The sequence below is a fragment of the Esox lucius genome, chromosome 8 (genome assembly GCF_011004845.1).
Source record: "Esox lucius isolate fEsoLuc1 chromosome 8, fEsoLuc1.pri, whole genome shotgun sequence".
NCBI lineage: Eukaryota > Metazoa > Chordata > Actinopteri > Esociformes > Esocidae > Esox > Esox lucius.
Window position 1 is genome coordinate 30,544,154 of NC_047576.1, and position 23,294 is coordinate 30,567,447.

The 23,294-nt window shown below is 44.5% G+C and overlaps 1 protein-coding gene across 6 annotated transcripts in view; it reads left to right on the top strand.

Annotated features, from left to right (window-relative positions):
• Positions 1–23,294, top strand: part of kifap3a (kinesin-associated protein 3a) — a 54,139-nt gene that overhangs the window by 3,613 nt on the left and 27,232 nt on the right. For all 6 annotated transcript variants that reach the window (XM_020049336.2, XM_020049337.2, XM_010872494.3 and 3 more), the window contains 9 exons: positions 5,034–5,176; positions 5,274–5,326; positions 5,567–5,708; positions 8,562–8,661; positions 9,864–9,988; positions 10,206–10,304; positions 10,487–10,665; positions 13,481–13,643; positions 17,038–17,138. In XM_020049336.2, coding sequence (XP_019904895.2) covers positions 5,034–5,176; positions 5,274–5,326; positions 5,567–5,708; positions 8,562–8,661; positions 9,864–9,988; positions 10,206–10,304; positions 10,487–10,665; positions 13,481–13,643; positions 17,038–17,138 — 1,105 coding nt within the window. The remainder of the gene's footprint in view (positions 1–5,033; positions 5,177–5,273; positions 5,327–5,566; positions 5,709–8,561; positions 8,662–9,863; positions 9,989–10,205; positions 10,305–10,486; positions 10,666–13,480; positions 13,644–17,037; positions 17,139–23,294) is intronic.

Sequence of the window (23,294 nt, forward strand, 5' to 3'; positions counted from 1 at the left end):
CGCCCAGGGGTCCTTTCTGTGGACTGTACAATGTGCTTAAGTTTACCTCCGCAGCAGGCACACTTACAGTAGACCTAAACCAGACGTTGACAGAGTAGTTAAGGATAGACCATAGACTGTATAAATAATGGACGACGCCCTTTCGCTCTTTTCCATTGGTGAAAAATGAAGCCACCAGTGTCCTGATACGGCGCTGACATCTTGGACTTGCGTCTGCGCAGATAGCGATCTTGGGACCAGTTCTGCGCCGTAGTTATGCGCAGTAGCGAGAAGGAAGTAAAGCCGTAAAGCCGCGAAATCAACGGCCCCACCCCGGTGCCCCGCCCTCACTCTCCCTCGCAGAATGCGCATACCGTAATCAATCGCAAGTCCAAGTACAGTACAACCTTTGCTTGTTAAACCTAGACGATATGTTATAGCTTAACTTACATCATGTTTAACCTTAATTTAGAATAGGCCTAATACAAAAATAATTGGTAACTTCTAGCTAACGATCACCTGCTAGCTATTAACATGGCTATTAACGAGGCTTGTTGTCTTTTAGCTAACGTTAGCTAGCCCATTACATTTATTTACTAATTAAATAGCTTATAAATTTAACTTACCGAAAAAAATTCAAAGATCGATTGGAAATGCCAGATCGGTTAGCACAATGTACTGCAGAACAACCCATTATGTCCGTGTGAAATTATATCAATTATAGAAATTTAGAGATTAAATGTAAAGTTCCAATCTCCTCAGTCCTCCGAAGATTTAGTGGCTCCTCGGCTCAGATAGCTGTCAATCACAGCTGTGAATCACAACGTCACACCACCGTTTTTAGAGCATTAAATAACTAACTAAAAACAAACTTATTTTAAAAACAAACTCTTGAATTTACATTAGCGTGATACAAACTACAGTAAATGACAGAAACCAGCTTCGGAAAAAATATGTTTGAAGGGTAATTTAATTGTTTAGTTGGTCTCGCGTCCCATTGAATAACATGGGGAGGGCAGGGTTTATGACCTATACTGGGACCACTCACCAGGGGGCGATCGAGACGTTTTGGCTTCACTTTTCAGGGCTTGTGCGGCACGCTTGGGATAGACTCTACAACAGAGGTGTTTTGTTCCAGCTGCAGACCGGGTCTGCCGGTCTGCAGCTGGAACAAAACACCTCTCATTAAAACCACTGGTGGGTAAAAGTCATACTTACATTTTGTAATTTCCCTTAAATCTTATGTTTTGTAATTTCCCAACACACCTTTCACTAAAACCAGAGTTTTAGTAATCTGCTAAAACCCATTTCTTGTTAAGTCAGAGATTTAACCGTCTCTGGCTGAATCCACCTCTGGCTAAAACTCATAGTCTTTACTATTATGAATACATCAATATTAAACTATTTTTTTAATTTCCATTAATACATTTGTCAAACAATATCACTTTTTACCATTCAAGCATCCATAGGTTTTTATATATAATCGAATAACATTTCTAATATTTCAGTGGAGCTAATGTTAGTTGCAATTCGTTGGTTAGCGACGTAGTTAGAAAGTTACAACCCCCTAATATCGACGCCTAATTGACTTTGTTCAATTAAATTAGAATTTTTTTTTTTGTGTTAAAAATGACACAATAGTCTTATTTGAAGAGTTTACTTCTATACAGTAAAAAGTTATCGCTACCTTGCTTTTCTTCCGTAAAAATAAATTAGGACGTCTGGTCTGTCGCGCAAAATGTGTACTGTAATTTAAAACAACTTCCATGCATGACATTTTTGAAATCTCAAAAACTATATAATTTAACCTACATACATTGCCATAAAAATTGGTGGTAGGCCAGCTGAAAGTCAAAAGGTACAGGTGCTGGTCATATAATTAGAATATCATCAAAAAGTTGATTTATTTCAGTAATTCCATTCAAAAAGTGAAACTTGTATAATGTATACATTCATTCCACACAGACTGATGTATTTCCAGTGTTTATTTATTTTAATTGTGATGATTATAACTGACAACTAATGAAAAACCCAAATTCAGTATCTCTGAAAATTTTAATATTGTGAAAAGGTTTAATATTGAAGACACCTGGTGCCACACTCTAATCAGCTAATTAACCCAAACACCTGCAAAGGCCTTTAAATGGTCTCTCAGTCTAGTTCTGTAGGCAACACAATCATGGGGATGACTGCTGACTTGACAGCTGTCCAAAAGACGACCACTGACACCTTGCACAAGGAGGGCAAGACACAAAAGGTCATAGCTAAAGAGGCTGGCTGTTCACAGAGCTCTGTGTACAAGCACATTAATAGAGAGGCGAAGGGAAAGAAAAAATGTGGTAGAAAAAAGTGTACAAGCAATAGGGATAACCGCACCCTGGAGAGGATTGTGAAACAAAACCCATTAAAAAATGTGGGGGAGATTCACAAAGAGTGGACTGCAGCTGGAGTCAGTGCTTCAAGAACCACCACGCACAGACGTATGCAAGACATGGGTTTCAGCTGTCGCATTCCTTGTGTCAAGCCACTCTTGAACAAGACACAGCGTCAGAAGCGTCACGCTTGGGCTAAAGACAAAAAGGACTGGACTGCTGCTGAGTTATGTTCTCTGATTAAAGTACATTTTGCATTTCCTTTGGAAATCAAGGTCCCAGAGTCTGGAGGAAGAGAGGAGAGGCACAGAATCCACGTTGCTTGAAGTCCAGTATAAAGTTTGCACAGTCAGTGATGGTTTGGGTTGCCATATCATCTGCTGGTGTTGGTCCACTGTGTCCAAGGTTTCTGAGGTCCAAGGTCAACGCAGCCGTCTACCAGGAAGTTTTAGAGCACTTCATGCTTCCTGCTGCTGACCAACTTTATGGAGATGCAGATTTCATTTTCCAACAGGACTTGACACCTGCACACAGTGCCAAAGCTACCAGTACCTGGTTTAAGGACCATGGTATCCCTGTTCTTAATTGGCCAGGAAACCCGCCTGACCTTAACCCTATAGAAAATCTATGGGGTATTGTGAAGAGGAAGATGCGATACGCCAGACCCAACAATGCAGAAGAGCTGAAGACCACTATCAGAGCAACCTGGGCTCTCATAACACCTGAGCAGTGCCACAGACTGATCGATTCCATGCCACGCCGCATTGCTGCAGTAATTCAGGCAAAAGGAGCCCCAACTAAGTATTGAGTGCTGTACATGCTCATACTTTTCATGTTCATACTTTTCAGTTGGCCAACATTTCTAAAAATATATTTTTTTGTATTGGTCTTGAATAATATTCAAATTTTCGGAGATACTGAATTTGGGATTTTCATTAGTTGTCAGTTATAATCATCACAATATATATGTCTGTGTGTAATGAATTAATATAATATACAAGTTTCACTTTTTGAATGGAATTACTGAAATAAATCAACTTTTTGATGATATTCTAATTATATGAACAGCACCTGTATATTTAATAGCAAAACGTACCTTGGTTTTCAGACTGCAAGAAACGGACGATAGTAGTTGGACGTAAGGGATGTCGAAATGAGGTGAGAATGGTGTATTTATTTAACTAGCAAGCTAGATACCTAATTAATGTCATTAAACAAATAAACTATCCTATTCTAGAATGTGCGTTTATCCAGGGACTGATGCGCGGTCAGCTACTCTGCTGCTTGGAACACAAGTTTGATAAGTGAATATTAAAAAAAAGATGTATTTTCTAAATGTTCATACTTACATTTAAATAGTCAAAAACGTTACATAGAAGGCAATTAACAGTGAGAGAAGATTTGATTGGTACTGTACCTTCATACGACTTAATTGGCAGTGGTGGTTTTGAAGTAACCTGATGATTGAGGGGACTTAGTGAGTCAAATCTGTACTAGTAAAACCGGTTGTTTCTTCCTCAGTGTATGTTCCACAACGGCTACTGGAGACTTATGTATGTAGTTTGCCAAGATGGTCAAATGTAAAATTTGGGTACTTAAACCTTAGTGGTCAGCCAGTTCCTGTTTCGCTATGGTCACACTGGCACTTGCAGTAATGTAAACTCCAGTCTAAAGCAGATTTTTATGGTAATATTTGCAGTGGATGACAATAGATTCTAGTTCAAAAGAGCAGTATTTAAAGTATGGTGGTGTCCTTGCAATAACCTTTATTGACATTAAAACACACTCGGCCAACTTGATTCCACTCCACTGTCAGGAATGGAGTCATTAAGCCAATATTCTTTGAAGCAGAAAGCAAGTTCCTATAAGACTGATGGCTTCTTGGAGTCACTTCTGCATATGCAATGACGCCATCTGACAGTTACATGGAAACAATTTAAATGTTTGGTTTACATTATACATGATTTGCAATAAGTATGACCATTTATTTTAGATATGCAAAGTTTTTATGTGAAAATGACACACATTAATTTGATTCAAAATCAGTTAATCCTTCTTAGAGGAAGGCTTGCTCGGCTGGTGACACATGGGCAGATAAAAAATACACAGCGAAACAAAAACGAATGTGTTAATAATTTGAACGTTTCCTCAGAAAAGCTGGTAAAACGCTTATTTCGGTTTTCACTTCAAGTCGATTAAGAAAAATAAAGTGTGCGGTAAGTATGACATTACCTCACACAGGAAGTGGCGCAGGTTTTAGTCCAGGCACCTGTCCTCTCATGTCTGGAGTAATAAATTCACGCTTGGTTTAGCTCGCTGCTTGTTCCATCGTATCCCTGCAACTTTTCCAGAACGCCGTAGCCCATCTGGTGTTTAACCTTCTAAAGTTCACCCCAGTGCTTCCACTACAAGACCAAGTTATTCTCAAAACCTACATCCTTGCCCAAGTTTTGCCACCTCTGGTCTCTTGGTGCTCCCTTCGCAGTGTTTCTAGCACTGACTTAGCTACTTCATTGAGTTTTTACTATTGTGTGGTTGTCCCATCAGCTATCTTAATATAAATGCACTATAAGTTTCTATGCTTAGTGACAAAAATGTATTATTTTTCTACAACTGGCATTATCATGTAACAGGGAAATTGCACTGCCCCTTTGCGCAAAATGAGTCATTTTCTTTCCACAGAATCCGTCTTAAAAGCTTGAACGTCAACACGGACATTGCCTCCTTAGCTCAGAAGGTAGTGGAAGAATGCAGGCTCATTCACCCATCTAAACTACCTGAGGTGGAGCAACTGCTGTTCTACCTGCAGAACTGCAGAAAGCCAGGTAATGGTTGTGTCATTCTATCGTCTTGCCCTGATGAGTTGGAAACATAGGCTTCACCATGCTGACTAGTACAAACGCTGTCCTGTCGTCTACACAGACAAACAAGAGAAACACTCGTCGCGGGACTTCATATCATTTGAGGGGATGGAGGTAAAGAGGGAACCCTTAAATGTTTGTCAATGCGTCTCTCTGTGTGTGTTTGTTTCTGTGTTGTGCTTGTTTCATCATCTTATTTCTTGCTCTTTGGTGTTTTAAACCAGGTAGCTGTACTTTGGGGCCTTTTAAAATGCATTTAATCAATTGTTTACTGTCATGACCTCTGCTTTTATTTAAATGGGATTTAATCCATGTCATTCGTAACCCATACTTCTGTACCTCCGTTTTGCTCAGCTGGATCAAGAGGCCAACATCAACAGCATAGATGACTATGTGGAACTGCTATATGAGGAGATTCCAGAGAAGGTCAAGGGAGCAACCCTCATTCTCCACCTCGCCCGCAACTCAGGCAACCTCAAAGATCTCATGCAAAACAGTACGTTCCTTCCTTGACTTGGTTCTCCCAATGAATTGCCCCAGAGGAACAATCTGCTCCGTTCCCTTTCATTCATTCAATCCATCACATATGGGGTACACTTTTACTGCGTCCACACCCGGACACACACTACAATCACGCCTTTGAAAAACCAGCGAGGGTTTGAGCCAAGCCTTGTCATCGAGGGGGTCTCATGCTTTTTCTTACATTTTCGGCGTACAGAGAAAGTCTACTGACCGAATCGGACATTGTCTACTAAAGGGTCCTGCAGTTGGAGCCTACGGCGTGTAGCGGAGTTATAACTTGGCGTTTTTCTTCCATAAAACGTTGCATAGTTTTACACTGACTTACATTCAGTATTTTCTGAAATGCGCTTTGAGATACCTTGCGTTATCACCTCAACGGCCCCTTTCCCTAACAGCCAGGCCCCTCTTCAACAACCAGTCCTGTGTCACCAACACCTAGCGGTGCACCCCTCTGACCTCCAAGCACCTAAACCTCCTGGCCAGCTTCCCTTTCCATCACCAGTGGCTAGAAGAGGAAGATGGCTGGGGATCCTTTTGACACTGCCATTATGCATTTCACAATGCACCTGGTATTATTTGTCATGTCTTATAAATGTGTATAGTTTCCCCAAATTGTTTAACTTGTGGCAGAACATTGCTCACTGGCCCCATTATTAGGTACACCCATCTAGTATCGGGTAGGACCACCTTCTGCCTCCACCCTCTTCAAAGGTAGATGAGTTGTGCATTCTGAGATGCCTGTCTGACCACTAATGTTGTGAAGTGGTTATTTAAATATTTGTGGCCTGTCAGCTTGACTCCAACAGTCATACCACGGTCAAAGTCGCTTAAATCACGCGTCTTTTCCAGACTCTAATGTTTGGTCAAACAACAACTTAACCTCTTGGCCATGTCTGCGTGCTTTACATATTTAGTTGCAGCCACATGATTCGCTGTATGCATTAACGAGCTGCTGTAATTTAAAATAATGGCTAGTGAATGTATTAGTGGTATTCTCAAACAGTCACTCAGTACAGATGTACAGTGTTGTATGTGAGCTATCTGTTATGGTAGTCTAGCAAGTTTAGCATATTGTCAACTAATGTACAGAGTTACTTATACTCTTCCACCTGTGCTATCATGCTGAGCTAACAAATGGGGATTGCTTTTTGAGCCCATGATTGCCGGTAAAAGCTAGGATACGGTCAGATCAGAGGGCTGTAATGTCTTTATTGTGTGCTTTTCACAACATACCAAATGTTTATCAACCAGAGGAAGTGAACACGTCTCAGCTTGTGTCACTTTATATCGCCTGTCTCCACTCCTGGATGAACATTCCCACCATGTCTCTGGCACCACATCAAGAGCTCGGCCCCGGATCCTCCATCTAGCTGCCAGGATCCCAAAGCATTCCTCCGAATTTCTTCTGGGTCTGGGATGGCGGTAGTTGTAGGTGTTTTTCCTGTCTTCGTGGCCAGAAGAACCTTTGAATAAAATAAATGCTTCCATTACGTATTGAACAGTAACGTGAAGGCTGTGTGATGTGTACCGTGACCCAGTCTTACATCAACCCTCACATCTGAAAAGATTGTTGTTGTTTGATGTTAATAAAGTAATATAGAGAAATAACTGCCTTGTATCTTTGATACCTCTTACCATGTTGCAGACACCTGTGTCCAATCCACTTAGATCTCCTAGTGCCTGTAAAAACGGTATACTTTGGACAAAACAAAGAGGTGGATTATAATAGTATTCTGAATATTGGAAGGCGGGGTTTTGATGGTCTCCAGTGCTCATTGAAAGGTGTGAATATAGAGTGTTCAGGTGTGGCTGTGATAACAGTATTTTCCGCATATGTCATACCTCATTCCTTTCTTCAGGGAACCATGTTTACAGACATAATGTAATATTCTTCTGGAGGTTAAAAACTGCACAGGCCAGACCAGTCAAAGTGTAGTGTCATTGGTTCATATAATCCACAGGGTCTTTCACTAGCTCATCCCTTTCATAAGAAAAGGTGGGGCTAGACCCTTTCCTATTTCCGTCGACTGAGCTGTTTTCTTCTCAGAACATCTCAGAGCTGTCGTCTATTTCTGCTATCAGGTGATGGCATGGGCGCTTCTGTAACTATCACTGTGCATCTCAGTTTCACTTTGTCTGTCTGACCCGGATTACAGGATCAGATGTTGATTATAGTAGAAAGTGCAACTGAACCTTAAAGCCTAATATCTTTGAGGAAAGGGGGCAACATGATATTAGTCTGGAAAATGATGACCACTCACAACTCAAGCCCTAGGGCCCTGGGACTTAGTGTCCATCTTCAAAGAATCAATATTCCTCTTTTTTGATCACTCACCTCCCCACCTGGGTCTCTCTTAGTATTTGCACTGGGTCTCTCTCTTAAGTCAGTTTGTCTCTCTATCCTCTTTAAGTGTCTCTCTAACCTGGCTGTATGTCTCTCTAACCTGGCTCTATGTCTCTGTAATATGGCTGTATGTCTCTGTAACCTGGCTGTATGTCTCTCTAAACTGGCTCTATGTCTCTGTAACCTGGCTGTATGTCTCTCTAACCTGGCTCTATGTCTCTGTAACCTGGCTGTATGTCTCTGTAACCTGGCTGTATGTCTCTCTAACCTGGCTCTATGTCTCTGTAACCTGGCTGTATGTCTCTGTAACCTGGCTCTATGTCTCTGTAACCTGGCTGTATGTCTCTCTAACCTGGCTCTATGTCTCTGTAACCTGGCTGTATGTCTCTGTAACCTGGCTCTATGTCTCTGTAACCTGGCTGTATGTCTCTGTAACCTGGCTGTATGTCTCTGTAACTTGGCTGTATGTCTGCTGCTCATCAGAGACGGCCCTGGGAGCCCTGGCCAGAGTCTTGAGGGAGGATTGGAAACAGAGTGTTGACCTCACAACCACCATCATTAGCGTCTTCTTCTGCTTCTCCAGGTACACAACTTTCTCACTTTCTCTCTATTCCCCCTCTCTTCCATTTCCTTCAACCCACTCTCCCTTCTCTCTCGTTCCCTCTCTTTATTCCCCCTCTCTTTCATTACTTTCTACCCTCTGTCTTTTCTCCCTTTCCTCTCACTATTTCCTCTCTGACACTCTCGCCAGATCCTCAGCATTTTTCACTTCTCGTTCAGCTCTCATTCTGACAGCAGTCACACAACTATGACAACATAATGCAAAACTGTTCTTTTCATTGGAAAACACTAAAATAATCCTTGATAGGATAATGCCGGTGTATAAACGACTTGTCAAGAGTCATTTGAGTTTTGAGAGTATATATGTTGTTCGGAAAACTGATAGTCCTTCTTGGCCCAGCTCCATGTCAGTGCTGTGCATTTGGGTTTTGCAATGCTTGGGTTTCTGTCTGGATGTTTATGAGTAGGAGATAGAATACACGGTTACACAATACCTCTTGGCTTTTTTTGGCCTTTGACCTTTCCTGGCTAAGCTCTGTGACTGTGCTCCAAATAATGTTTCCTTGAAACGGTATTTGTCCACTCTCATGATTTTAACGCATTCATATTTGAATGTTCTTGGATTTTCAACCAAAACTTAGAATTACATAAAGGTAATCTGAGTGAACCAATAATGCATGATTAGTGTATGTGTCATTAATGAACAAAGTTATTCAACACCTAATGCCTGCATGTGAAAAACTGCCCCTTTATGCTTAATGACTGGTTCTGTGCAATTAAATGGTTATTGACCTCAATCAAATGCAGAACTACTTTAACTTAGCAACTTTCATTGGGTTTTGAGCATTATCCACTCATTTCAGGTCCTGCCACAACATATCAATTAGGTTTATGTCTGGTCATTGATATAGGCCATTTAGAAACTTTGTGATGTTTTTCCGTCATACTGATGTTTTGGATTTTCTTTCTTGCTGTGTGAGTCTGGCACATGTCAAGTTCTCCTTAGGCTAAGTGTCAGATATTTTCTTCTTAGAATTATGATAAAGAGCAGAGTTGTTTGTTCTTTCAGTGATGGCAGATTTTCCAGGTGCTAACTTTTGGTTTTGATAAACGTCAGACATCAGAAAAAGTGTATTTTCATTGCACTGTAGGTTTGTTATGATAATAAATACACTTCTGAATAAGTGTATCCCTTGTAAAGCTTTTTTCTCCCCCCATCACCAGTTTCTCACAGTTCCACATGCTGGTGACACACTACAAAGTTGGAGCCCTCTGTATGAACATCATTGAACATGAGCTGATGAAGTATGACCTCTGGCAGGACGAACTGCAGAAGAAGAAACAGGCTTATATCCTTTTGCTGAGGTCCTTTGTTTCACAGACGGTCAACTCAGGCTCCCTGCTGCTCTCAGTTTAGACTTACTTCTCCATTGGAATAATACAGTGGAATTAAAGGTGTGCTGATCTCCTCTTAATTGTTGCTGGTTATTAGAGGTCATAATCAAACAGGTCATTTTTTTCAGTCATGGTTCAATATGTGAGTAATCCTTCCTTGACTGATCTCACGTGACGATGACCCTGAGAACCAAAACGCGAAGAAGGAACATGAGAAAGCCTTGAGGAAGTACCAAGGTTTACTGACCAAGCAGGAGCAGCTTTTACAAGGTAGATGACAGAACACTACAAGGTCTAGCTGGAGGATAAAGATGTGTCTGAAACGGCACCTTATTGGCCCTTTTTAACAGTAATTCACTACACAGTAAAGAGGGATCCATGTCGGGCTCAGCCTATGGGTAAGAGTAAGTTCGTTCACTGTCTGATTCTCCAATCTCCTCCCCTCTTCTCAGTGGGTCTGTACCTGTTGTTAAACCTGGCTGAGGACACGTGGACGGAACTCAAGATGAGGAATAAGAACATCGTCCAAACGCTAGTGAAGACCCTGGAGCGGCAGGATGAGGAGCTACTGCTGGTGGTGGTCACCTTCCTCAAGAAGCTCAGTGTCTTCATGGAGAACAAAAATGACATGGTGGGTAAAGATGGAAGGCTGAGGGAGAGAAAGACAAACTGTCAGGTCTTCTGGCTTGAATGACAATGTGGTGCTCATTACAGATTTCTCCTGTTTTAGTTCGGGTTTGTTATTTTTATTTTTCTGCTGGTACGGTTCTTCAGTGATCATTTTACTTCCCTGTCTTAATGCAGTCCCACACGGATCCAATCTCAGCCAGTTTGTGTGCCTTTATCAAAACCAGACTGAGTACAAAAAAAAGTTATCTCCTTGTTTCCTTTTAGTGTAACTTTGACTCTGCTAAAAGGACCATTCAGCGTTCCAGCCCATGTGTCCAACAGAGTAGTAGTCTCAACATGTTATTGACAGAGTATCATTTTACCTCAAGGGAAGGTTTTAGTTACAGGCTGATTAGCTACATATAGATAATTGGTTAGTGATTTGTCATCAGATTCTATTTATTACATATGTTTGTATTTCACACACGATTAACTGAAGACTTACTGTGCCGTCCAGTGTCAGCAGATTCCCTTGTGAACACAGTAGCAGTATAACTGACTGACATAGACACACTTGTTTTACTAAACTTGTGAGGACATTTCGGGGATCATGATGTATTCCCATTGAATATCATTTTTCCCTAACCTTAATCTTAATTCTAAAATGAAATCTATCCTTAAATACTAAACCGCCTAACCCTAAACCTAATTATAAATGTAAACCGAAGTGAGGACTGGCAAATGTCCTCACTTCACCTGATTTGCCAAGGCTTACTATAATTGGGATTTTTTAGGACCTCATATATCAATATTGCCTAGAAGCGATGTATTTAGGATTGGAATTAAGAATGTGTGTACACATAGAAAAAGAAGGTTGTACAACTGTTTCATGCATTCTAATAGGAAATCATCATTGAAAAATGCACGCTTGATGAATGGTCCTCACTAGTATAGTAATGCACATAGATACTGTATACACACAAACACCCTTTCTTGATGCTTTATACCTGCTCAACACTTCCACCCACCTGTAAATACTGTGTATTTGCTCAACACCTCCACCTACCTGTAAATACTGCATATTACTCAACACCTCCACCTACCTTTAAACAGTGTCTCGGCTAAACAGCTCCACCTACCTGTAAACACTTTTATCTGATCTATACATACACCTATCTGTAAATGCTGTGTATTGGCTAAACACCTCCACCTACCTGTAAATACTTTGTATTGTCTCAACACCTCCACTTACCTGTAAACATTGTGTATCTGCTCAAAACCTCCACCTACCTGTAAACACTGTATTGGCTCAACACCTACACCTACCTGTGATGGCCAAATGAGGCTTCATTAGCGTTATTTTAGCAGCAGGATATTATGCTGGCAGCACTCAGATTTTCTTTATCACAATAAAAGCCATCATTGAAATTTATAAGGCAATATAGTTAACAATCTAGTCTGTAAAAAAGAACAGACAAGAACAACATTGGAATGGACATTAAACAGAAAATTACAGATTAGATTGACAGTTTAGATTGTTAACTATATTGCCTTACATATTTCAATGATAGATTTTCTTTTTCAAAATAAAGGCCAAGTTAGCACTGCTAGCATAACATCCTGCTGCTAGAAGAATGGTAATGAAGCCTTGAATGGCCATCACTACATGTAAAGACTGTATCGGCTCAACACCTCCACCTACATGTAAAGACTGTATCGGCTCAACACCTCCTCCCACATGTAAAGACTGTATCGGCTCAACACCTCCACCTACATGTAAAGACTGTATCGGCTCAACACCTCCTCCCACATGTAAAGACTGTATCGGCTCAACACCTCCACCTACATGTAAAGACTGAATCGGCTCAACACCTCCACCTACATGTAAAGACTGTATCGGCTCAACACCTCCTCCCACATGTAAAGACTGTATCGGCTCAACACCTCCACCTACATGTAAAGACTGAATCGGCTCAACACCTCCACCTACATGTAAAGACTGTATTGGCTCAACACCTCCACCTACATGTAAAGACTGTATCGGCTCAACACCTCTACCTACATGTAAAGACTGTATCGGCTCAACACCTCCACCTACATGTAAAGACTGTATCGGCTCAACACCTCTACCTACATGTAAAGACTGTATCGGCTCAACACCTCCACCTACATGTAAAGACTGTATCGGCTCAACACCTCCACCTACATGTAAAGACTGTATTGGCTCAACACCTCCACCTACATGTAAAGACTGTATCGGCTCAACACCTCCACCTACATGTAAAGACTGTATCGGCTATACACCTCCACCTATCTGTAAAGAGTGTATCAGCTCAACACCTCCACCTATCTGTAAAGACTGTATCGGCTCAACACCTCCACCTACATGTAAAGACTGTATCGGCTCAACACCTCCACCTATCTGTAAAGAGTGTATCGGCTCAACACCTCTATCACCACCTATCTGTAATGGCGGTGCATATGCTCAACACTGCTTGCCTTCCGAGACACACCTGCAAAGCTTTTGTTCTTCTCCCTTCTCCTTATTTTGGCTCTGTACTCAAAAAGAAAAATATGGTTACTGTATTATTTATTAATGAGGAGCTGTTGCTAGCTATAGTAAGTTAACCAAGATAAAAAATATCCTGTCAGTCAACCTGAAAATATGTGGCTCCAAAACACCAGACCTATATAATAAAACCCAGATTTTTAACCAAAAGACTTTAAGGATAGGGTTCTTTTAATGAAAACTGATAACCAGGTATGGTCAAATTGGTAGTTATATCGGGGTTTGTGGTTAACATCTAGGTGTCAACGTGTCCCTCTTCTGTGGTCAGGCGGAGACTAATGCGGTGATGAAGCTGGCCAGGCTGCTTTCCTCAGACCACAAGGATCTGCTGAACAACACCCTGCGCCTACTACTCAACCTTTCCTTTGACACAGGCATCCGCAGCCAAATGGTCCAGGCTGGACTCATCCCAAAGCTGTCCTCACTGCTAGGTACAATACACACTGACACGTATAGCTCTACCAACAAAGGCGGGCCAGCTCTAATGACCATTAGAGAAATTACTTCCTGGAACTAGATCCTGTGTGTGATTGGTGCTTTAGCTCACCAGCACTTCATGCGGCAAGCCCAGGAGCCTCTGTGATGGGCCTTTTGAAGCCTCTTCAGGGAGGTTCAGGTAACATGCATAATTAATATAATATATTTGCTAGAATAACAAGCAATGCCCCAGCATAAATGTTGTTTTTGCAGAAGCTGGCCAGAGTTGGAGTAGAGGTCTTGGGAGATTTGGGAGGGATCTCTTCTAAAATGACTTGCACAAAGTTCCGGCCCATGTTCTTGTCCATACTCAAAATGCCACATGTTTCGTATTGAACACTTGTTTCTCAAAAACAGAATCATCTTTATATTTACATATGCCCATTTTAATATCGACATGGATTAACAGTCCAGTGTCAGCATATGTAGATGCTGGGAGTTGGATGGAGTTTGAAATCATTACAGTGCAGCCATTTCCTTACAGTTTGGGAGTGGATTGATGCGCAGAGACATCTTATTAGTCTCTATGGGACAGATGTCCAGCTACTGAGGGCTACAGCATAGGGGGAAAGAAACCATTCAGGTGGTAACACGTTTGGACAACGACTGGTACGCTTCTTGGCCCTAGAATCATTTTAGGACCTCAAATGGAGGGCAGGTAATATCGTGGCCCGTTCAGCCAGACCACATTCTGTACATTGGCAGTATTCATTCCAAATAATTCCCCAAACTGCACTTGAATGTTTAATTTCTTCAGTGTCTGTGTGACAAAGAGGTCTTATTAGCCATTCCCTTGGTTCTCACTTGTCTGCTGACCATGGATGTATCTTGATCTCCGGAGAGATGTGCTCCTCTTTGCTCTGCTCCGGTGGTGTTAGGCGATGGTTTCTGATCCCTCTGATCCCTATGCCGTCAGCCCTTCTAGGGGTCATGACCTGGGCTGATAAGATGAAAGGGAGAATGGTGGACTACTCTTCATGTTCACCTTCGTCCTGATCCCACCACCTGAAAGAGGATTCACCTCACAACCTTTTCAGCCCTTCGACCTCTGACCTTGTGTTGTGGACGTTGCTATCTATGGATGCTTCCCAAGTACCATTTTACTCGCATTCTACCCCCAAATCATTCAGTTTTTACAATAACACCGAATAGCCATTGCTGGGAACTTTTGTCTTGAAGCGTTTCTTACTATTTAATGTGCATCGTGGGTTTTGTCTTTGAAGACAGAACCAGAACCGACAATAGAATAGGATACTGTCCTCAGAACTGCCCAGACGTCACGAAGGCCTGGTGGTGTGATTTTATGAAGGCTGGGTGGTTTTAAATTGGAGCAGGGTGTAATTGGAGTTTAGCACTCTTACTAACTGCCTCTGGACACTATGTAATTCTTTACAGCAGTTCCACACTCTTTTTTTCTGTCTCTAGTGGTGTTCTGAACACTTAATGGGGTCTCTCTGCTTGCTCATAAAGGATCCTCCAAGTTCCTACCGTGAGAGGCAGAGGAAGAGAGAAGGAGTAAGAGCGAGGGAAAGTAAGACGAAGGGAGAGAGAGAAGGTATGAAGGGAGAGGTAGAAAGAGAGGACGGGAGGGAGAAAATAAGTTGAGAGCTCCACTAACGAGAAGCACATGTTTGGGCCAATCGCAGCACTGCGAGGGCCTTAGCAGCGTAGCTTTAACTTATTAAAGGCATTAAAATTGATGCTTCCTCCTGTTTTCCCAATTAAACCTCCAAGCCTTCTCTTTTCCCTTGTTTTCAGGGATTCATTGAGCACATCTGGTTCCAGTAGGCAGCAGTGTGATAAGGCTGCCTGCCCTGCATGGTTGCTGACTGTGTTATTTTGGGACCAATTAGAACTAGCAAGTGAGATCTGTGGTTCTTCATTACAAAGTTCTGACCCACTGTGGCCAGCCATTGTGGTCCATCTCCTTGTAGAAGCAAGTGTTTTTGAAACACAGCCCTAGTCTTTTATTCCTCAATATGATTCAGTGGAATCTAGTGGAATGCTCCAGATGTTCGCAGGTGACTGTATTTATCTCCAGCCCTCTGTGTGGTCTTCATCATATGTAAAATAGTCAATGATTAACACTTGAAGGGCCAGGCTTCTTTGGACCGCACCCTCCCCTCCTGCCAGTGGGGAGTCATTTGGCTCCAACATTCTAATGGTCTAATAAATATTCTTTATTGCATACAGTATATGCTATTGTAAAAAATGTGGTTGTGTTTATGATGGTCTTGTTCTTGGGTATCATTAAAATACAAAAACGTATTATTTTAAATATCACGCTAGCCTTTGTGAAACAGTAGTTACTTCTTTGAAAAAGGGATATTAGGAAATATCTTTCTGGTAATGTAGAAGCTACATATTAACTACATATTATCTACTCTTTTATGACACATTCTGTTTGTGAAATAAAAATTCTAACATTTGTGTTTTGTAGGATGGAAGGTGTCATGACTTTATCGGTGGTTGATATATTCTCATTTCAGATTAAGCAGGATTCAAAATGACTCATTTGGCCTTTTTTTTTTTTTTTAAGGATAAAGCTGTTAAACATTCTCCGAATATAAACCATAAACTTAGTAAATACCTTTATAGTTTTGTATGTTTCAGAATAACATTTTATTATTATTTTTTTAGCATAATTTAACAGTCTTTCCTTCTTTACCTATTCAGTGTTTCAGTGTTAAATTAGTGGCACTTGTGAGAAGAGAAAAGAGTTGGAAGACAATAAGGCATTCATTTCAAGTAATAGAATTGAGTTTTGTTTTCATTAAATAGGCTATAATCTCTTGAACCATATGATATATCATATGTTCTAGGAAGAAAGTTATTCTAATATAAGTGATTGACATTACAATAAATTGCCCTGCTTTTGTTCATTACCAACATGACTGAAGTCTGGTAACTGATAAAGTACTGGCAGCTTTGCAAACCTGCTATTAGCTTCACAGTGTTGCAAAGAATTGCCTCTAATGGCCTGCAGTGGTTTGGGTCAAACTCATAAACACTCAGATAGAGCTACCTGACAGATTAACACTGAGGCAGGGACTCTGAGCCCCGTCAATGTCCTTCAGTCAGCTGTTAAACAACCAGCAGTAAGAAGATGTATCTTTACCACCGCTAAGACGTATTGTTCCAGAGAGATGCTTATGTGACCTGTATGGTTGGGCATATGCCTCGTAACAGCAGTAAGGACGTCTTATTAGTGCGTAGAGACGTCTTATCCACTATCCATGTCTGAGACTGGAGATTTGAATCTCCATGGAGCAGAAAGTACAGCTCCTTATTCATTCATTTATTCGCCCCTCTCTGTGCTTCTCTTCTCTTTTTCTGTTTATATTTCAGCTGACGAGAGCCAGAGACAGCTGTGTATGTGCATTTTGTACCACATCAGTATGGACGACAGATTCAAGTCCATGTTTGCCTACACGGACTGCATACCTCAGGTAAGACTGGGTAATGTACACCCAAAGGCCGGGGGCTGCACACCTCACTGCATTAGCATCAACGCTAACAGCCCCGGAATTATTCATGAGGGAGAGGGATGAAGCGAGGGAGGGAGATGGAGGGATGGAGAGAGCGGCAGATGAATGGAGAGGCAGTGGAGAGAGAGCGAGAACGGAATGGAGAGAGGGCTGAAGGGAGCGAGAGAACGGGATGGATAGAGGGGTGAAGGGAGCGAGAGAACGGAATGGAGAGAGGGCTGAAGGGAGCGAGAGAACTGGATGGATAGAGGGGTGAAGGGAGCGAGAGAACGGAATGGAGAGAGGGCTGAAGGGAGCGAGAGAACGGGATGATAGAGGGGTGAAGGGAGAGAGAGAATGGGATGATAGAGGGGTGAAGGGAGAGAGAGAACGGGATGGATAAAGGGGTGAAGGGAGCGAGAGAACGGGATGGATAGAGGGGTGAAGGGAGCGAGAGAACGGAATGGATAGAGGGGTGAAGGGAGCGAGAGAACGGGATGGATAGAGGGGTGAAGGGAGCGAGAGAACGGGATGGATAGAGCGGCAGGGAGAGGGGGGTGAAGGGAGAGGGGGGTGAAGGGAGAGGGGGACATGCTACATGTGCACCCAAACCGCTCGAAAACGGCTGCTCAGCCTTCACTCTCACTGTGATGACAGCTCCATGTTTTTTTACTACATTTTTCCCTTTACACTTACTGAAGCACTGAGAAAATTATGGCGTCATTCGTCTCACCAGCCCTAATTGAAAATATGCCTTTCTCTCTATCTTCTCTGTGTGTGCGTATAATGCACTAAAAGGGAATAGGTATAAATGATAGTTAGTGATGTCTGGATGAAACTGAGACATCCGTGAGTTCAGTCTTATTGGGTGAGGTAAATGCTTGTTGTGTTGTGAGGTTGGGTGAGGTAAATGCTCATTGTGTTGGTGTTGTGAGGTTAGGTGAGGTAAATGCTTGTTGTGTTCTGAGATTCGACGAGGTAAATGCTTGTTGTGTTGTGAGGTTGGATGAGGTAAATGCTCATTGTGTTGGTGTTGTGAGGTTGGGTGAGGTAAATGCTTGTTGTGTTCTGAAATTCGACGAGGTAAATGCTTGTTGTGTTGTGAGGTTGGATGAGGTAAATGCTAATTCTGTTTGTGTTGTGAGGTTGGGTGAGGTAAATGCTTGTTGTGTTCTGAGATTCGACGAGGTAAATGCTTGTTGTGTTGTGAGGTTGGATGAGGTAAATGCTCGTTGTGTTGGTGTTGTGAGGTTGGGTGAGGTAAATGCTTGTTGTGTTCTGAGATTCGACGAGGTAAATGCTTGTAGTGTTGTGAGGTTGGATGAGGTGAATGCTCATTGTGTTTGTGTTGTGAGGTTGGATGAGGTGAATGCTCATTGTGTTTGTGTTGTGAGGTTGGGTGTCAATGCGGGCCAGATGCTCATAAAATGGTCTGGTTGGGTCATGTTGCCAATAGAACTGCTCCACGGGGTAGCATTTCAGAGAGGATGCTAGGTTGCAGCACAATGGGAAATGGCCTTTGACCCTAGCCCCAGGCCCTCTACTGTCTCTAGGGATGGTCCTTGTGCTGATCTCCTCTGTATTTCCCTCTGGGTAGGCTCCTCATCAGACTACCTCTACTCTGCCCCTGCTCTTTGGTCAGCTCAACCTTTCTCTATTCTGACTTCCCTTTTCCTCCCTGCCTCCCCCTCCCCAGGGTCTGACCAAGCCTTTTTCATCACCTTTCTACTTCTCACCCATAGGCTTGCCCCAGGCTTCCCCCTCCCCCTCTCCACAGCTCCTGGTAGAATTGGTAGAATCTACCATGGCTGGTAGAAGGACCCTCTGCAGGGTTTTATGAGGAGGGGGGGGTTGAGGGATGAGGGTTTAAGGGCAGAGGGGATAGTTGTGAGGGGTTAAGCGTGTGACGTTTTAGGGGAGGAGGGGATAAGGGTGAATGGTTAGAAGCAATAGTTTTGGAGGGTTTAGAGATAGATGTGTTACATATGGAGGTGGCAGAAGGGTTAGAAACGCAGGGGTCAGGGATGGAGAGGTCAGGGATGGAGGGGTGGAGAGGTCAGGGATGGAGGGGTGGAGAGGTCAGGGATGGAGGGGTGGGGAGGTCAGGGATGGAGGGGTGGAGAGGTCAGGGATGGAGGGGTGGAGAGGTCAGGGATGGAGGGGTGGAGAGGTCAGGGATGGAGGGGTGGAGAGGTCAGGGATGGAGGGGTGGAGAGGTCAGGGATGGAGGGGTGGGGAGGTCAGGGATGGAGGGGTGGAGAGGTCAGGGATGGAGGGGTGGAGAGGTCAGGGATGGAGGGGTGGGGAGGTCAGGGATGGAGGGGTGGGGAGGTCAGGGATGGAGGGGTGGGGAGGTCAGGGATGGAGGGGTGGAGAGGTCAGGGATGGAGGGGTGGAGAGGTCAGGGATGGAGGGGTGGAGAAGTTGGGTATATAGGTGTGGAGGGGTCATGGGCCAAGGTGTCAGGGATGCAGGAGGGCGGAGGTGTTAGGGATGGAGTGGAGGGAGAGGTTAGATGGGGATGGTCTTCTGTGTAGTGTGGGGCTAGGCCGCCTCCTTTGGCTCTGCTGTGGTAAATAAGCAGAGGCAGGTGCCAGAGAGTCTAGACGGGGCTGATTTGGGGTCCGGGGCCCCTGGTATGTGATACCCGACGCTGTTTGTGTGTGTGTGTGTGTGTGTGTGTGTGTGTGTGATTGCACACTGCTGACTCCTCACAGGGAGCGGGCCTGCTGTGCCCCTGCTTAAAGCTTTTCCTGTTTAATGTTAAATCAGAGCAGGAGAGCTGCCTGGGAGACAGGGCAGGGAGACAGGGGGATGGGGAGTGGAGGGCTGGGTAGGGGTGGGGTTCTTTTTGGGCCTACGCCTGCTCGGCGTACTCTCTCTCTGTAGTTGACTTCCAGGGCATTTCCTGGTAGCTAAGCCTCCGCATCCAAAAACACACCACTCTCATCATCATGATCATCACAGAGGACTCAGAGCTTACTGTCTCTGATGCGATTGGAAGTAACTGCAGGGTGGCTCTTCATGAATCAGAGGCCTTCGGATTGTGGAGGAATCAACAAATTGCAAGCAGTCATAGGATGTCCCATGTTTTCATCTGTCCTTACCTCTCTACTCCTCTGTTCCATCTTATCTTACAATCCCTCCATCTCCTTTCTGTCTGTCTGTCGTCCACAATTCTGATTAAACTGAATTTACTTTACCTCTCTTGACCTTTCTGCTCAGAGAAGGGGCTTCCTGTTTCTGCACTTGGCTCTTCACCCTGGGCGTCACCATGGCGACCCACCAAATTACAGTATGGAAGAAATGTAGGCCAGTGTCATCAACATGATATCATTCCTCCACTCCGCCAATGATGTCACTGAGCAAACATCCAACCTTAAATAGTAGAGAGCAATGCTTGGGGACAACCATAGCACAATTTAAACACAACATGCAACAATTTCAAAGAATCTACTGAGTGACAGTTCATTAAAAGAAAATCAGTAAATTTTAATATAATTTGTTAGACTCATATTTATTTTACATGACTATGTTGGTCATACAGTGGGGAGAACATGTATTTGATACACTGCCGATTTTGCAGGTTTTCATACTTACAAAGCATGTAGAGGTCTGTAATTTCTATCATAGGTACTCTTCAACTGTGAGTGACGGAAAATAAAACAAAAATCCAGAAAATCTAATTGTATGATTTTAAATAATTAATTTGCATTTTATTGCATGGCATAAGTATTTGATCACCTACCAACCAGTAAGAATTCCGGCTCTCACAGACTTGTTCGTTTTTCTTCAAGAAGCCCTCCTGTTCTCCACTCATTACCTGTATTAACTGCACCTGTTTGAACTCGTTACCTGTATAAAAGACACCTGTCCACACACTCAATCAAACGGACTCCAACCTCTCCACAATGGCCAAGACCAGAGAGCTGTGTAAGGACATCAGGGTTACAATTGTAGACCTGCACAAGGCTGGGATGGGCTACAGTACAATAGGCAAGCAGCTTGGTGAGAAGGCAACAACTGTTGGCGCAATAATTAGAAAATGGAAGAAGTTCAAGATGATGGTCAATCTCCCTCGGTCTGGGGTTCCATGCAAGATCTCACCTCGTGGGGCATCAATGATCATGAGGAAGGTGAGGGATCAGCCCAGAACTACACAGCAGGACCTGGTCAATGACCTGAAGAGATCTGGTTAGCAACACACTACGCCGTCATGGATTAAATCCTGCAGTGCACGCAAGGTCCCCCTGCTCAAGCCAGCGCATGTCCAGGCCCGTCTGAAGTTTGCCAATGACCATCTGGATGACCCAGAGGAGGAATGGGAGAAGGTCATGTGGTCTGATGAGACAAAAATAGAGCTTTTTGGTCTAAACTCCACTCGCTGTGTTTGGAGGAAGAAGAAGGATGAGTACAACCCCAAGAACACCATCCCAACTGTGAAGCATGGAGGTGGAAACATCATTCTTTGGGGATGCTTTTCTGCAAAGGGGACAGGACAACTGCACTGTATTGAGGGGAGGATGGATGGGGTCATGTATTGCGAGATCTTGGCCAACAACCTCCTTCCCTCAGTAAGAGCATTGATGAGGGGTCGTGGCTGGGTCTTCCAGCATGACAACGACCCGAAACACACAGCCAGGGCAACTAAGGAGTGGCTCCATAAGAAGCATCTCAAGGTTCTGGAGTGGCCTAGCCAGTCTCCAGACCTGAACCCAATAGAACATTTTTGGAGGGAGCTGAAAGTCTGTATTGCCCAGTGACAGCCCCAAAACCTGAAGGATCTGGAGAAGGTCTGTATGGAGGAGTAGGCCATAATCTCTGCTGCAGTGTGTGCAAACCTGGTCAAGAATAACAGGAAACGTATGATCTCTGTAATTGCAAACAAAGGTTTCTGTACCAAATATTAAGTTCTTGTCACGTCCCGGCTGTGCCCCTAGCCATCTCTGCGCTGGGCTCGGGGCACAGCCAGGACAGGACAGGAGGTGGCCTTTAGCCACCTCTACTCCTTTTTTTTGGTTTCCCCAATTGGAGGCAGGTGTTAGTTATTGCCTCCAATTGGGGACCCTATTTAAGTTTAGTTTGTTAGGCCCCAAGGCGTGGTTCATTTTGGTTTTGTGTATCCTGTGTAAGGAAGACCCAAGTCACTGGTTGCTGCCTTTTTGTTTGTTGGAGTCCTTCTTTCTTTTGTTTGATTAAACATGGATTACCTTCCCTACCTCTACTCTGCTCCTGTGTCCTTTCCATCCCACGACCGTGACAGAATGAACCACCACCAAGAGACACAGCAGAAATGGACGGTAGGGGAACTCCTCGGTTGGCCGGACAGCGACACAGAGGAGGAGGAGAACCCCTACTGTCCTCTGCGGCACACCGGGCCTCCACAGCATCCACCCCGGAGGAGACGTCGACGGAGGCGACGTAAGCAAACCTCCGTGTGTCCGCCCCAAGAATTTCTTGGCGGGGTGCTGTGGGGGCAGGCGGAGTGGAAGGACGCGGCCGTGCCACCCGTGCTCACGTGTGGGGTAGTCCAGGTGCCCCAGCCCTGCCCGGTGCCAGCTCCTAGGCGTCGGGCAACAACGCCGGTGGGGCCTATGAGGGCTTTCCCTGATGTAGGGAGATGTGAGGACTGGTGGGGCTATCGGGACCCGCCGTACCGGTTCTCGCAGCCAGCGCCCCCCTCTGCCCGGGAGCCGCAGCCAGCGCCGCCAGCGCCCCACGCTGCCCGGGAGCCGCAGCCAGCGCCCCCCGCTGCCCGGGAGCCGCAGCCAGCGCCCCCCGCTGCCCGGGAGCCGCAGCCAGCGCCAGCTCCTCCCGCTGCCCAGTGGCCTCAGCCGCCAGCTCCTCCCGCTGCCCAGTGGCCTCAGCCGCCAGCTCCACCCGCTGCCCAGTGGCCTCAGCCGCCAGCTCCACCCGCTGCCCAGTGGCCTCAGCCGCCAGCTCCACCCGCTGCCCAGTGGCCTCAGCCGCCAGCTCCTCCCGCTGCCCAGTGGCCTCAGCCGCCAGCTCCACCCGCTGCCCAGTGGCCTCAGCCGCCAGCTCCTCCCGCTGCCCTGTTTTCGCCGCCGCCAGGACCCGCCGTGGACTGGCCGCCGCCGCCCGGGTCCGCGGATGACTGGCCACCGCCGCCCGGGCCCG